Here is a 16,072-nt window from a genome sequence, read left to right on the forward strand (position 1 = left end):
CTGCCATTTATAGCCTGAGAAATATTGACTATTTCTTTCATTTTTTCTTAGTGATGTTTACTTACACTGATGAGACAAACACAGTTGATGTAGTCGTGCCGAGCCACAATTGTTTTTCTGTTTACATTTTGGTGTTTCAATGACAGTACTAAAATAACAGCCTTAAAAACCGATGCATTGGCCCCCGTGCAGAGTTTAAAGGCCTACTGAAACCCACTACTACCGACCACGCAGTCTGATAGTTTATATATCAATGATGAAATATTAACATTGCAACACATGCCAATACGACCGGTTTAGTTTACTAAATTCCAATTTTAAATTTTCCCGCGGAGTTTCCTGTTGAAAACGTCGCGGAATGATGACGTGTACGAAGACGCGTGTTTGTGACGTTATTGGTTGGAGGGGACATATTAGCCAGCACCACTTGCGGCTAAAAGTCGTCTCTTTTCATCGCGCATTTACACAGTATTTTGGACATCTGTGTTGCTGAATCAATTAATAATGGGGAAGTCAAAGTAGAAAGATGGAAGTGGGAAGCTTTAGCCTTTAGCCACACAAACACACGGTGTTTCCTTGTTTAAAATTCCCGGAGGTGAAGCTTTACTATGGATCAGAGCGGTCAAGCGAACATGGATCCCGCCCATGTGCAACCGGCAGGTTTCGGTGAGAAAATTGTGATAAAAAGTCGCCTTTTACCGGAGATCAGCGGAGATCAGTGGAGCTTGCGCCGTCCATGCAGCTGCCGTGACTTCCCTCAACACACCTGTGGACACACCCGTCCGACTATCAGGTACTATTTAACTCAATAAAACACAAGCAACACAATAGAAAGATAAGGGATTTCCCAGAATTATCCTAGTAAATGTGTCTAAAAACATCTGACTCGCTCACAATGCAATCGCCTTTTTTTTTACGTGATTTTATTTTTATTTTTTTCTAGTCCTTCCCTATCAATATCCTCATCCACAAATCTTTAATCCTCGCTCTAATTAATGGGGAAATTGTCGCTTTCTCGGTCCGAATAGCTCTTGATGCTGGAGGCTCCCATTATAAAAAATGTGAGGACGTGAGGAGCCCGACAACCCGTGACGTCATCGTCTGCAACTTCCGGTAATGGCAGGACTTTTTTATTAGCGACCAAAAGTTGCAAACTTTATCGTCGAGTTCTCTACTAAATCCTTTCAGCAAAAATATGGCAATATCGCGAAATGATCAAGTATGACACATAGAATGGACCTGCTATCCCCATTTAAATAAGAAAATCTAATTTCAGTAGTGCTTTAAACAGGTGTGCGAGACCATTAATCACTTCGAAAACCGCCCTCACGCCTTGTTGTTTTTTTTCGTGCATGTGCGTACCCTGATGGTTTAAACAAGTAAGCGGAAGAGTCACAATGATAAAACATGAGTGCCATCGAAGCATCTACCTCACAGTGACATACAGCTGCTGTAAGTCCCTAAGTTAGAAACATTTTGGAGTGGTTGACATGTGACAATCATATGACTATCCTAGAAAAGGGTTTTGCCAAAATGTACATGTAAAAAGCTAGCTAATTTCCATATGCTTTTTTTTTGCCATTATATGATTTTAAAGCGGAACTGCACTTTTTTGGATTTTTGCCTGTCGTTCACAATCACTATGAGAAACATGACGCCAGATGGATTTTTTTATTGCATTCTAACTTGTAAATAAATGTAAATAATAGCGCAGCCAACTGGAGTTCCTTTATTTTGCCCATGAGATCCAATAAATAACCATTCAAAAAGCGTCAACAATACTCCATTTACATTTTGTGACTTGAATATCAACCAAGTATTAGTGATATTGTTATTATAAGCGCTAACACAGACACACTATTTATAGAGGCGACGTAATCACTACCGTAGGTACCTATGTTTACATCATCGAGTGGTCTACAGCTTTATCGCTTCCTTGCTCCTTGTAAGTTTATTCTAGATCATAAATAATGCATCTCACCTGGACAGAAGAAGTTTGAGTAGGTATTCCGACAATTTGGCACACTTTGAAAGCTAATAAGGACCTGAAACTGGCGAGGACGACACAAAAAGATGTTTGGTCCCCCCTGCCCCACACCCTTCATGAGGATTATGAGACATTTTCAATCGAAATGGGAATATATGAACATCCAAGCAGTCGGCATCCTAATGACAGCCAACATAGATAACACAGGAAGTAATGTTTTATATAAAGTCTGCAGTGGGTAATAATCAGTGATGAAAAAAACAAACAAACGTGATGCGTTTTTGAAATTAATGCAGCACGTATGCTTACAATAATCAAAACATGTAAATATTAAATGTTATTAGAAATGTGCCTGTTACTACATTACATATATACTTACATCATGTATATAAAACCTCAATGGAGGTGCTTAGGTGTTTTTTAAAAATAATTATATGCAGATTAGAACAGCTCCCATAGGCTCCACTGTAAGCAAACTTTTTATCGCATTTATCTAATGTTTAGAATACAAAAAATAAAAAAATAACCTTCATCGTCATGTCTCTCGTAATGATTGTGAGCGATAAGCAAAATTACAAAAAAAGTGCAGTTCCCCTTTAAACTTGTGTAACAATGTTTGTGTTTTAGTAGCATATCTCAATATTACAATTAAACTTTTCTTACTATAATTCCATCCATCTATCCATCCATTTTCTACCACTTATGCCCTTCGGGGTTGCGGGGGGCGCTGGTGCCTATCTCAGCTACAATCGGGCGGAAGGCGGCGTACACCCTGGACAAGACTATAATTCTTGTTCTTAAATGATTTCGTATAAAACAATCAAGGTTACAGCTCCTCTCTGAACTGCCACCTTAACGTGGTAGAGGATTTTGCGTGTCCCAATGATCCTGGAAGCTATGTTTTCCGGGGGCTTCTATACTCCCTGGTAGGGTCTCCTAAGGCAAACTGGTCTTAGGTGAGGGATCAGACAAAGAGCAGCTCGAAGACCTCTATGAAGAACACAAAGAAAGGAGCCAGATATCCCTCGCCCGGACGCGGATCACCGGGGCCCCCCTCTGGAGGCAAGCCCGGCCGGGCACAGCCCGAAGAGACAACGTGGGTCCCTCCTCTAATGGGCTCACCACCCATAATGGGGGCCAAAGAGGTCGGGTGCAGTATGAGATGGGCGGAAGCCGAAGGCAGGGGACTTGGCGGTCCGATGCTCGGCTACATAAGCTAGCTCTTGGGATGTGGAACGTCACCTCCTGGGGGGGAAGGAGCCTGAGCTAGTGCGCGGAGTGGAGAAGTTCCGGCTAGATATAGTCGGACTCACTTCGACGCACAGCAAAGGCTCTGGAACCAGTTCTCTTGAGAGGGGCTGGACTCTATACCACTCTGGCGTTGCCGGCAGTGAGAGGCGACGGGCTGTGGTGGCAATTCTTGTTGTCCCCCCGGCTCGAAGCCTGCACGTTGGAGTTCAACCCCGGGGACGAGAGGGTAGCTTCCCTCCGCCTTTGGTGGGGGGACGGGTCCTGACTGTTGTTTGCGCTTACGCACCAAGAGCAGCTCAGCGTACCCACCCTTTTTGGATTCACTCGAGGGAGTACTCGAGAGTGGCCCCCCCAGGTGATTCCCACGTTTCCCTGGGGACTTTAACGCTCATTTTGGCAATGACAGTGAAACCTGGAGTGGCGTGATTGGGAAGAATGGCCGCTCGGATGTGAACCTGAGTGGTGCTTTGTTTTTGGACTTTTGTGCTCGTCACAGATTGTCAATAACAAACACAATGTTCAAACTCAAGGGTGTCCCTTTATGCACTTGGCACAAGGACACCCTAGGCCGCAGTTCCATGATTTGGACACACATTTCCATGTTTTGGACACTCGGGTGAAGAGAGGGGCGGAGCTTTCTACCGATCACCACCTGGTGGTGAGTTGGCTGCGATGGTGGGGGAGGATGCCAGACAGACCTGGCAGGCCCAAACACATTGTGAGGGTTTTCTGGGAACGTCTGGCAGAGTCCCCTGTCAGAGAGAGTTTCAATTCCCACCTCCGGAAGAACATTGAACATGTCACGAGGGAGGCGCTGGACATTGAGTCCGAGTGGACGATGTTCCTTACCTCTATTGTCGACGCGGCCTATTAGAGCTGTGGCCGCAAGGTGCTTGGTGCCTGTCGTGGCGGTAATCCTAGAACCTGCTTGTGAACACCAGCGGTGAGGGACGCCGTCAAGCTGAAGAAAGAGTCCTATCGGGCTCTTTTGGGTCATAGGACTCCGGAGGCAGCAGACAGGTACCGACAGGTTAAACGGTGTGCGGCTTCGGCGGTCGCGGAGGCAAAAACTCGGACATGGGAGGAGTTCAGGGAAGCCGTGGAAAACGACTTCAGGATGGCTTCAAAGCGATTCTGGACCACCATCAGCAGCCTCAGGAGAGGGAAGCCGTGCACTATCAACACCGTGTATGGTGGGGATGGTGTACTGCTGACCTTGACTGCGGATGTTGTGGATCGGTGGAGGGAATACTTCAAAGACATCCTTAATCCTACCAGCACGTCTTCTTATGAGGAAGCAGTGCCTGGGGAATCTGTGGTGGGCTCTCCTATTTCTGGGGCTAAGGTTGCTGAGGTAGTTAGAAGGCTCTGGATGCTGTGGGGCTGTCTTGGTTGACAAGACTCAGCAACATCGCATGGACATCGGGGGTAGTACCTCTGGATTGGCAGACCGGGGTGGTGGTTCCTCTCTTTAAGAAGGGGAACCGGAGGGTGTGTTCCAACTATCGTGGGATCATACTCCTCAGCCTTCCCGGTAAGGTCTATTCAGGTGTACTGGAGAGGAGGCTACACCGGATGGTCGAACCTCGGATTCAGGAGGAACAGTGTGGTTTTCATCCTGGTCGTGGAACTGTGGACCAGCTTTATACTCTCGGCAGGGTCCTTGAGGGTGCATGGAGTTTGCCCAACTAGTCTACATGTGCTTTGTGGACTTGTAGAAGGCATTTGACTGTGTACTACGGGAACTCCTGTGGGGGGTGCTCAGAGAGTATGGTGTAACAGACTGTATTATTGTGGCAGTCCGCTCCCTATATAATCAGTGCCAGAGCTTGGTCCGCGTTGCCGGCAGTAAGTCGGACCCGCTTCCAGTGAGGGTTGGACTCCGCCAAGGCTGCCCTTTGTCACCGATTCTGTTCATTACATTTATGGCCAGAATTTCTGGGCGCAGTCAGGGCGTTGAGGGTATCTGGTTTGGTGGCTGCAGGATTACAGTAGGTCTCTGCAATTTGCAGATGATGTGGTCCTGATGGCTTCATCTGGCAAAGAACTTCAGCTCTCACTGGATTGGTTCGCAGCCGAGTGTGAAGCGACTGGGATGAGAATCCGCACCTCCAAGTCTGTATCCATGGTTCTCGCCCGGAAAAGGGTGGAGTGCCATCTCAGGGTTTGGGAGGAGATCTTGCCCCAAGTGGAGGAGTTCCAGTACCTCGGAGTCTTGTTCACAAGTGAGGGAAGAGTGGATCGTGAGATCAACAGGCGGATCGGTGCGGCGTCTTCAGTAATGCGGATGCTGTATCGATCCGTTGTGGTGAAGAAGGAGCTGAGCCGGAAGGCAAAGCTCTCAATTTACCAGTCGATCTACGTTCCCATCCTCAACTATGGTCATGAGCTTTGGGTCATGACCGAAAGGAAAAGATCACGGGTACAAGCGGCCGAAATGAGTTTCCTCCGCTGGGTCTCTCCCTTAGAGATAGGGTGAGAAGCTCTGCCATCCGGGCGCGCTCAAAGTAAAGCCGCTGCTCCTCCACATTGAGAGGGGCCAGATGAGGTGGTTCAGGCATCTGGTCGGGATGCCACCCTACTGCCTCCCTAGGGAGGTGTTTCAGGCACGTCCGACTGGTAGGAGGCCTCGGGGAAGACCCAGGACACGTTGGGAAGACTATCTCTCCCGGCTGGCCTGAGAACGCCTCGGGATGGCCTGGGAATGCCTCGGGAAGAGCTGGACGAAGTGGCTGGGGAGAGGGAAGTCTGGGCTTCCCTGCTTAGGCTGCTGCCCCGCGACCTCGGATAAGAGGAAGAAGATTGATGGATGGTTGGATGGATGGACAAGCAAGGTAAATATTGCTATTAGGCTTTTAGCCTTAAAATTGGTATGGAAAGCCTTACAAGATGTATTTGTTACAATAGTAAAAATGTTAATAAGTTACTCAATACACTTCATTGTTTGAGTTTATTCATGTACTTCCGACAGAAGGTTCTGTATTTGCAGACCTCTTTTACTTAGTTAGTTGTTAAGTTAGTTAGCTAGTATCATAACTCAAAAAGTACGGGTGGATTTTGATAACGCTTTCAGAAAATGTTGGAAATGGTATAAGTAACCAGTGATTTGATCTTTTTTACAATGTCACCTTAAGCTTGCATTACGAGGCTGAATTTATTTATGTCTATGCTAGCGGCCCTGCCTCCATCCAAGGAGACAGAGGGAGTGAATGCTAAGACCAATTCAAAGAGTGAACGGTCTTGCAGCCTGTTTGGAAACGACATGAGAAATTTGTCTATTCTTTTAAATAATTACATCCCTCAGGAGGTTTGTATTACGCTGTAGTTTGTCAGTTGGTTAATTATCAACATAGCTTACTCAAAAGGTTAAGGTCCAATGTTGATGAAACTTTCAGGAAATGTCAGAAGTGCGATAAGGATGTGATTACAGTTTATTACATGGATGGATTTGGTTTGTTTTTTACACCGGACGCCCTTCCTGACACAAACCCTTCTGGGACTCGAACCCATGCCCTCTGCAAAGAAAGACAGAAACGAGAACCATGACACAAACGGGGAAAGTACAGAAAAATAGGGCACAGGCGAAAAATGACCAATTAATGAAGTGAATTATATTTTACATAGCGCTTTTCTCTAGTAACTCAAAGCGCTTTACATAGTGAAACCCAATATCTAAGTTACATTTAATCCAGTGTGGGTGGCACTGGGAGCAGGTGGGTAAAGTGTCTTGCCCAAGGACACAACGGCAGTGACTAGGATGGCGGATGCGGGAATTGAACATGGAACCCTCAAGTTGCTGGCACGGCCGCTCTACCAACAGAGCTATGCCATCCAGAGGAGGACTACTTGTTCACAGGTTAGGGTGCAAATATTTGACTCGCCTTGAAACCCATGCTAGACCACTGGAGCAGACATAAACATAAATAATATCTATATTTGACATTGCTATTTAAAAGTCCAGACTACCAGCAGACTGCTAAGCCTATCAAAAATGTATTGCTACCATTTTTGATTAGAAGAAGAAATAAGTGAAAAAAAAAGTTGCTACATTCTCTTTTTATGAATAAAAGAATGGCAAAATGAAGAAGGCTAATAGCTAAGCTAAGCTCAGCCTTAGTGTTTAAATGGGAGTCTCACCTGGAATGACAGAAATAGTTTTCAATGCTCGGAGAACCCTGAACGTTCTGAGCGCCGATACATTCCCCAGGTCCACAAACTCTGTTATATATCTGTAACGAGGCAGGACGAGACACAGAGCAGAACTCCATGACACACAACACACAATAACGACACGCACGCATGGACGTGCAGGAGCACGACACCATCACCACCATCGAAGACCAGGAGGGGACACCACAGTGAGAAAAAGAAAGAAGATAAAGAGAGAGAGAAGCCTGATCCGACTAGTGGGAGCAGGAGGACGAATGAGGAAGAGGAGAGGATAGGCACTGGAACAAGAACACAGCTAACATCAACCCGGCGACTCGCCCTCCCGCCCACACAAACACCTGGTCTGTCTTACCTGGGATAACTGAAATTGTTTTCAAAGCCCTCAGAACTCTGAATGTACGCAGAGCTGACACATTGCCTAGGTTTACAAACTCTGTTATATACCTGCAAGGTGGATCAGACACAGGCACTCAGCAGCCATCCCAAAGACTGGAATCACATTTCAAGAAGCGATAGATTTATACAAAAGGCTATTTTTTAAAGTGACATTGTGTTGTCCCCACTGTTAGTCGAGTAGTGAGGAAAAGATGTCAACATACACTCTCAGGCCACAACAGTAGGTACACCTGCAAAATTTGACCAGATCTTGCATTGTCGGTTTCTGGATAAGACTTTCTGTTTTTACCAAGACACACAGTGGGGGTAATAAAAATGTAATCCCTGCTGATGATGTAACTTAATCCCCTTACCAGTATATGTGCAGTCCATATTTCTAAGGATAGGTGTATTGTAACATAGAAAAGTACATACAAATATATTAACCCTCTGGGGATAAATGGTTGACTTTTTTGTTCTTTCAGTACATTTTTGCTGTATTTTAGCCATTTATTATTTCGTTGTGAGGGATTTCTATGTTAAATTTAAAAATTGCAATGTCCAGATCTTTCACAGGTGTATGATACCCTGGCAGTAATTGAATGACACCACAAAGCCAAACAGGACATTAACATATTTCATTATTCAAAAAGCATAAAAAAAAAAAAAAAAGTTTTTTCAATGTTTTGCTCAAAACTGTCAATCAACCAATACCAAACATTAAAAAAAAACATTGTATGTTTGATATTTTTGTTTAGGACTGCAGGTTATCGAGATTTTTTTTAAAGTATGAATCCAAAATGACTTATGTCTTCTTTGTCTTTGATGAGATTTCAAATTAAATGTCCTCAAATGTTCTATTTGACTGGGTAAAAACAAGTATTTCATCCTCTAACCTTCTGACCCAAACAGATTACTTATGGTATGTGCCCATGCAGCATGTAAATCAGTCCTGGGTGTGTTTAGTTTAATTTAGTTTATTCGAACAATGTGTGTGTGAATGTGGCTTAAATACAACCGTCCCTTTAATATCATCCACTCTATCACCAAGGGCAAGACCAAATAACTGTCAAAATACCTTAGACAAGATTGTAGACCTGCACAAGACTGGAATGGCATACATGAACATCAACAAGAAGCTTGCTGAGAAAGACAAACACGCTGTTGGTGCAATAATTCACAAACAACAGTCGCTCTGGATCTTCATGCAAAATTTCACTTGGGGGGGTAAGGATGATTGTGAGCGAGGTAAGGGTACAGTCCAGAATTACAAAGGTGGAGTTGGGAGCACAGTCAACAAGAAAACCATTAGTAACATAACAAGAAAACCATTAGTAACACTCTTTGCTGTAATGTGTTGAGATATTATAGTGCTCACAAAGTCCCCCTGCTCAAGAAGACACATGTACAGGCTCTTCGACAATCAACACTTGAAGTACTCCGACAAAGCTTAGGAGAATGTGACGTGGTTACATGAGACTAACATTGAGCTTTCTGGTATCAGCTCAACTGAACAGAGACACAGAAACGTTGCCTACAACAGCATACTGTCAAACGAGCTAGTGAAAGAAAACATTCTGCTTCGGGTTTGTTTCTCTGACGAAAATCCCTCCTGAGATGTTTGCAACCCTGGTAGACCAACAACAAGAAATGTCTGATGTTTGTGTTTTCCACCAGGAACCAAGATACATTATGCTTTGGAATTCAATATTTATATCATTATTCATTGGCTATTCTGCTGTTTTCTCGTTCTGTCAATTTGAGTAAGCTACATTAAACCTAACATTTAAATTATTGACAATTCACATTTTTGTATGGCAATACATTTAGAAAATCAGCAAGGGATCAAATGCTCATGTTCCCCAGTGTGTATTCATAGGACAATTACACAAATGTATTGATCAGTCAGGTTACAATTAAAACATATGAAAATATTGTTAAATGCATACCTCTTGCATATGTTATAAGGCAGTCTTTCTTGTGCAGGTGTACCTATGGTGTGTCCAGCAAATATTTATCAGTATAAGCTCTGACCTCACAAACACCATTCAATAAAAACATTTTAAGAGTCAGGAGATGTTATGAAACTAGTTAGCAGTGTCTACACATGACATGGGTTTAAGATTTGACCAAATAATTGTATTTATTGCTATGGTTTTTAAAGGGTGAGGTGGGCCTCCCCTGTTGAGGTACAGGGAAAAAAAAAAGAAAAACATATTTTTTAAACCTGCGAATATAATCCCGCACAGGCTTTAACCGTTGATCACAAATCCCCACTGATTGAAGGTTAAGTGCTAGCCTATGTGCTAAAAACCCTGGGCTGTCAACTCTTTGAATTAGGTTTACACTGTACACAACATACTATAACACAGCCACAAAAGCTGTCATCGTTACACGAAGTTAACATCAAAAGAAAATAGGCTAACATCAAAGGAAAATAAATAGAATTTTAGTTCCTACAATAAGTATCTGGGTGAGAAAAATCCACAAAGTATGTTTTTCATATTTTTCAGAGGATAGGGGAGGTGTGTCACACTTTAAAAAACACTTTGTCACATTGAAAATTGCTAATGGGTACACTGCTCATATTCTTGCAGAAGAATGCAAGAATAGAATGCATACAGGAGTACATTTTGTTAAGTCTTACATTTTTTATCAAAAAGAAAAACATGAATTGTTTTCATCAGTCTGCCACTAACACTTGGTTAACTTTAACCTTTATATAATTTTTTTTAATGAAACTAGGGGTGTAACGGTAATTAAAAAAAAAAATTGTAATCTGAATTTTTTTGGTACGGAACATTCAGTACGGTACACTCTTCCGACATTGTACACATTAAAAAGGAGGGACAGGAAGTGTTCATCACATCATGTGTCTATGGCGAGCAATAATGACAAGGAGTAGCTAAAGCTTGAAAACCCTCTCCCCTTGTTAAAGTCTCTTGTTAGGAAGTATTCACGGTTAAATATGCAATTGACAAAGGCAAGGGGATAAGACAAAAACAGTGTGCTCAGTTGAGTCGGGCAACGGGATTTCAAGCTGGAAATACTGATGCTGCTTTTAAATCAATTGGGAACTTTTTTTTTTGTTACAAAAAAAAACATGGATGTCAAATTTAACAAGATAACGAATGTGATTGATCATCAAAAAGTATCGTATTAATCATGTACCAACGCAGATTATTCACACAATTTATTTCAAGCGCACATGCTACTTTACATTACACATAGATGGTTACCTGAATGACTGGGCGGGTTGTTATATGGTCAGTGATAAGATCAATGTATACGTAAGTGCAAAGATGAGTGAGAAGACTAAGCCTGGTGTGTTCGTTGGGACTTTAGATACAACTTTTATCAAGTTCTGAAAAAATAAATTACTTTCAAGTAAAACATTTGGAAATGTATGTTTATGATTCAGACAGTTAATGGCCTACTGAAACCCACTACTACCCACCATGCAGTCTGATAGTTTATTCATCAAAGATGAAATATTAACATTGCAACACATGCCAATACGGCCTTTTTAGTTTACTAAATTGCAATTTTAAATTTCCCGGGAGTTTTGTCTTGAAAACGTTGCGTATTGAAGAGGTGTACGCAAGACGTCACAGGTTTTCAGGAAGTATGAGCGCTGCACACACATACACAGCTAAAAGTCGTCTGCTTAAACCGCATAATTACACAGTATTTTGGAGATCTGTGTTGATGAATCTTTTGCAATTTGTTCAATTAATATTGGAGAAGTCAAAGTAGAAAGATGGAGTTGGGAAGCTTTAGCCTTTAGCCACACAAACATACGGTGATTCCTTGTTCAAAATTCCTGGAGGTGAAACTTTACTATGGATCAGAGCGCGGTCAAGCAAACATGAATCACGACGGGATGTCAACCAGCAGGTTTCGGTGAGAAAATTGTGGTAAAAAGTTGCTTCTTACCGGAGAAAAGCTGAGCTTGTGCCGTCCATAGCTGCAGTCGACTCCCCTGAGACATTGGCGTCAAGACACCCGTGGAGACACCCCTCCGACTATCAGGTACTGTTAAACTCACTAAAACACTAGCAACACAATAGAAAGATAAGGGATTTCCCAAAATTATCCTAATAAATGTGTCTAAAAACCTTTTTTTTTTTTTTTTCTAGTCTGTCGGTATCAATATCCTCAAACACGAATCTTTCATCCCCGCTCAAATTAATGGGGAAATTGTCGTTTTCTCGGTCCGAATAGCACTTTTTGTTGGAGGCTCCCATTAAAAACATTGTGAATTTGTGAGGAGCCCCATCACTTGTGACGTCATCGTCTGCGACTTCCGGTAGAGGCAGGGCTTTTCTCTTAGCACTGAAAGTTGCAAACTTTATCGTGGATGTTCTCTACTAAATCCTTTCTGCAAAAATATGGCAATATCGCGAAATGATCAAGTATGACACATGAATGGACCTGCTATCCCCGTTTAAATAAGAAAATCTCATTTCAGTAGGCCTTTAAATTGCATTTGTGTCAAAATATTGGTTTCCTTTTTAAAGTTAATTTTAATTACGCAAGCATAGTATTTATTGCGATTAATCATGATTAACCACATATCAACAGTGTGACTGATTCGATTAAAAACATTCATCATTTGACACATTTCCAGTGAGGGTTGGACTCTGCCAAGGCTGTTCTTTGTCACCGATTCTGTTCATAACTTTTATGGACAGAATTTTTAGGCGCAGTCAAGGCGTTGAGGGGTCCCGGTTTGGTGACCGCAGGATTAGGTCTCTGCTTTTTGCAGATGATGTGGTCCTGACGGCTTCATCTGGCCGGGATCTTCAGCTCTCACTGGATCGGTTCGCAGTCGAGTGTGAAACGACCGGAATGAGAATCAGCACCTCCAAGTCCGAGTCCATGGTTCTCGCCCGGAAAAGTGTGAAATGCCATCTCCGGGTTGGGGAGGAGACCCTGCCCCAAGTGGAGGAGTTCAAGTACCTAGGAGTCTTGTTCACGAGTGAGGGAAGAGTGGATCGTGAGATCGACAGGCGGATCGGTGCGGCGTCTTCAGTAATGTGGACGTTGTACCGATCCGTTGTGGTGAAGAAGGAGCTGAGCCGGAAGGCAAAGCTCTCAATTTACCAGTCGATCTACGTTCCCATCCTCACCTATGGTCATGAACTTTGGGTCATGACCGAAAGGATAAGATCACGGGTACAAGCGGCCGAAATGAGTTTCCTCTGCCGTGTGGTGGGGCTCTCCCTTAGAGATAGGGTGAGAAGCTCTGCCATCCGGGAAGAGCTCAAAGTAATGCTGCTGCTCCTCCACATCGAGAGGAGCCAGATGAGGTGGTTCGGGCATCTGGTCAGGATGCCACCCGAACGCCTCCCTAGGGAGGTGTTTAGGGCACTGCCAACCGGTAGGAGGCCACGGGGAAGACCCAGGACACGTTGGAAGACTATATCTCCCGGCTGGCCTGGGAACGCCTCGGGATCCCCCGGGAAGAGCTAGACGAAGTGGCTGGGGAGAGGGAAGTATTCTAGTATGTTCACTGTTATTTAATGACAAACTTGCTATTTTATAACAAAAAAAATATTTTTAATGTATCATAAGAATGTTTTGTTAAAATAAAGCCAATACTGCTATTTTTGTTGCCCCCTTTATTTAGAAAAGTATGAAACATTTAAAATACATTTTGGTACTGGTGAAATTCCAGTGTGCCGGGAATTGGACGTGGTACATGCTGGAGGGGTATAATTTGGATCAATTCGCTCGGGCAGGTAGCTTGCCTCAGTGCTCCCCTCTGGCAATGATTATGAATGACCCTGTCGCTGGTTCACCGACGTAAACCTTGTAACGTTTACTTCCTGTACAAAGTCAGGTTTGATCATCTTCTCAACACCCCACCAGAGCCAAAGCCGACCCCAGTGGGGCGGATACAAGGACTTTACTAAAAAATCCAGTCTCTGCCGTGCTTATGTGTGTTTATCTGAGAGTTTTAGCTTTTCTGAGGTGAAAAAAGTCACAAGGTTCACACTCCAGGGTAGAGTGTCCAATTGGGATTTTTTTTTTTTTGTCAAATCTGAAACGCAATGTGTAATGTGAACACAATTTCACTCACATGCAGCCATGAAGTCATGAAGTCAGACGTGCTGCAGTGTTTAGGGAAGGCTCCATGGCTCCAATTTTAGTAGGTGTTTGACCTGGAGCATTTGTAGCATTTTCAAGAATTTTGTGCAACTAAAATAAAAAAAAAATTTACCAAATTATTGCGCAAAAGACTAACAAGGAAGAGGGCAAGCATTTTGGCTCTCACTTTATGTGGGAAATTTGCTCGGACATCTGCTTCAAAGAACATGTGCACAAGCAATCGAAGCCAGCAGTGGTGGAACATTGAAGTGAGTTCCTAAAACATATTATTTGTGCCTGTTTTCTGTTTATTTGTAAACTATTTATTATGCAACCATCTTTTCCGGCAAAGAATTATAAAGTTTATCGCTATTTGATGACAAACTGGTCGGAAGAACGTGACCAGAGAGTTCAAAACTCAGGGACATTAGATACATATCCGATTTACATCCACATACTAAAAAGGCCTTAGTCTGATTAGAAAAAATTGGAATTGCGCTGATCATCCATCCATCCATTTTCTACCGCTTATTCCCTTTTGGGGTTGCAGGGGCGATGGCACCTATCCCAGCTACAATCGGGCGGAAGGCGGGGTACACCCTGGACAAGTCGCCGCCTCATCGCAGGGCCAACACAGATAGACAGAAAACATTCACACTCGCATTCACACACTAGGGCCAATTTAGTGTTGCCAATCAACACCTATCCCCAGGTGCATGTCTTTTGGAAGTGGGAGGAAGCTGGAGTACCCGGAGGGAACTCACGCATTCACGGGGAGAACATGCAAACTCCACACAGAAAGATCCCGAGCCTGGGATTGAACCCAGGACTGCAGGACCTTTGTATTGTGAGGCAGACGCACTAACCCCTCTGCCACCGTGAAGCCCTGCGCTGATCATATTGAAATAAAAAAATATGAGCAAAAAATATGGGCAAAAAAATCGGAATTGACTGCAGAGTGAACAAGTTCGAGATCTGTTTATTTGTAGGGGTTCTCTTGCTGGTATACCAAAAACACAGACTTGCTCAGGTTAGATTTGTTGCTGATTTGACTCTGAAAATCCTAATCGAAGACAGTCCAAATTAACACAAAGCTAAACAGCATTACATTTTGCATTTTGTTGCCAAAATGAACAAAAACGTGATTGTAGCGTACTGTTACACCCCTAATTAAAACTTGTCATTAATTATGTTACACAAAAAGTGGGTTTGTTGAATGTTAGGAGTAAATTCGAGGAATCAAATACCAGTTAGTTATTCAATTAGCAAAGGTTAGCTATGTAAAAAGTTAATTCTCCTTCACAATATCCAATTGTTCAACTCAATATTGTTTTTAAATAATTTAGACTGAATAATTGTACTTACGCCATTGAAATCACCATGAAATCCAGCCAGTTCCATGGATCTCGCAGAAAAGTGAAGCCATCGATAGCGAAGCCTCTGGCGACAATTTTTGTGAGTGACTCAAATGTATAGATACCAGTGAAGGTGTACCTTGAAAGAAAAACGAAGTAACAGTTACATTGACAACACAAAATCAAGAACAGTAAATATGCCTTTTTAATAGAATAAAGTGTTGACTTACTCTACTTGTTTGGACCACTCTGGGGGGTCACTAAATGTCATGAATATACAGTTGGTCAAAATGGTGCACATGATGATCATGCTGAATAACGTGAGACAGTGTTAAGGGACAATACGTAGCAAATACATGTACAAAAATATATATATATATGTATGAATTAATATGTTTTGTTATGGACTAACACACTCACTTAAATCAATATACCTTTTTCAGAGTATAACAAACAGCCGTGTGTCAAACCATTCTGAATTTTAATTAAAGGCCTACTGAAACCCACTACTACCGACCACGCAGTCTGATAGTTTATATATCAATGATGAAATATTAACATTGCAACACATGCCAATACGGCCGGTTTAGTTTAGTAAATTACAATTTTAAATTTTCCGCGGGGTTTCTTGTTCGAAAACGTCGTGGAATGATGACGCGTGCTTGTGACGTCTCGAGTTGAAGGGGACATATTAGCGCAGCACCACTAGCGGCTAAGAGTCGTCTCCTTTCATCGCGCAATTACACAGTATTTTGGACATCTGTGTTGCTGAATGTTTTGCAATTTGTTCAATTAATAATGGAGAAGTCAAAGTAGAAAGATGGGGGTGGAAAGCTTTAGC

At 42.9% G+C, this 16,072-nt stretch overlaps 1 protein-coding gene across 6 annotated transcripts in view; it reads right to left on the reverse strand.

Annotated features, from left to right (window-relative positions):
- scn8ab (sodium channel, voltage gated, type VIII, alpha subunit b) overlaps nucleotides 1-16,072 on the reverse strand; it is a 150,792-nt gene that overhangs the window by 67,914 nt on the left and 66,806 nt on the right. For 3 of the 6 annotated variants that reach the window (XM_061875160.1, XM_061875162.1, XM_061875163.1), the window contains exons 4-6: nucleotides 15,462-15,551; nucleotides 15,242-15,370; nucleotides 7,376-7,467 (exon numbers count right to left, since the gene is read on the reverse strand). In XM_061875160.1, coding sequence (XP_061731144.1) covers nucleotides 7,376-7,467; nucleotides 15,242-15,370; nucleotides 15,462-15,551 — 311 coding nt within the window. Of the gene's footprint in view, nucleotides 1-7,375; nucleotides 7,468-7,760; nucleotides 7,853-15,241; nucleotides 15,371-15,461; nucleotides 15,552-16,072 lie in introns of all 6 variants that reach the window. The other 3 variants (XM_061875164.1, XM_061875161.1, XM_061875165.1) reach the window with 1 other exon arrangement.

This window comes from Nerophis ophidion, linkage group LG16, assembly GCF_033978795.1.
Source record: "Nerophis ophidion isolate RoL-2023_Sa linkage group LG16, RoL_Noph_v1.0, whole genome shotgun sequence".
NCBI classification, from domain to species: Eukaryota; Metazoa; Chordata; class Actinopteri; order Syngnathiformes; family Syngnathidae; genus Nerophis; species Nerophis ophidion.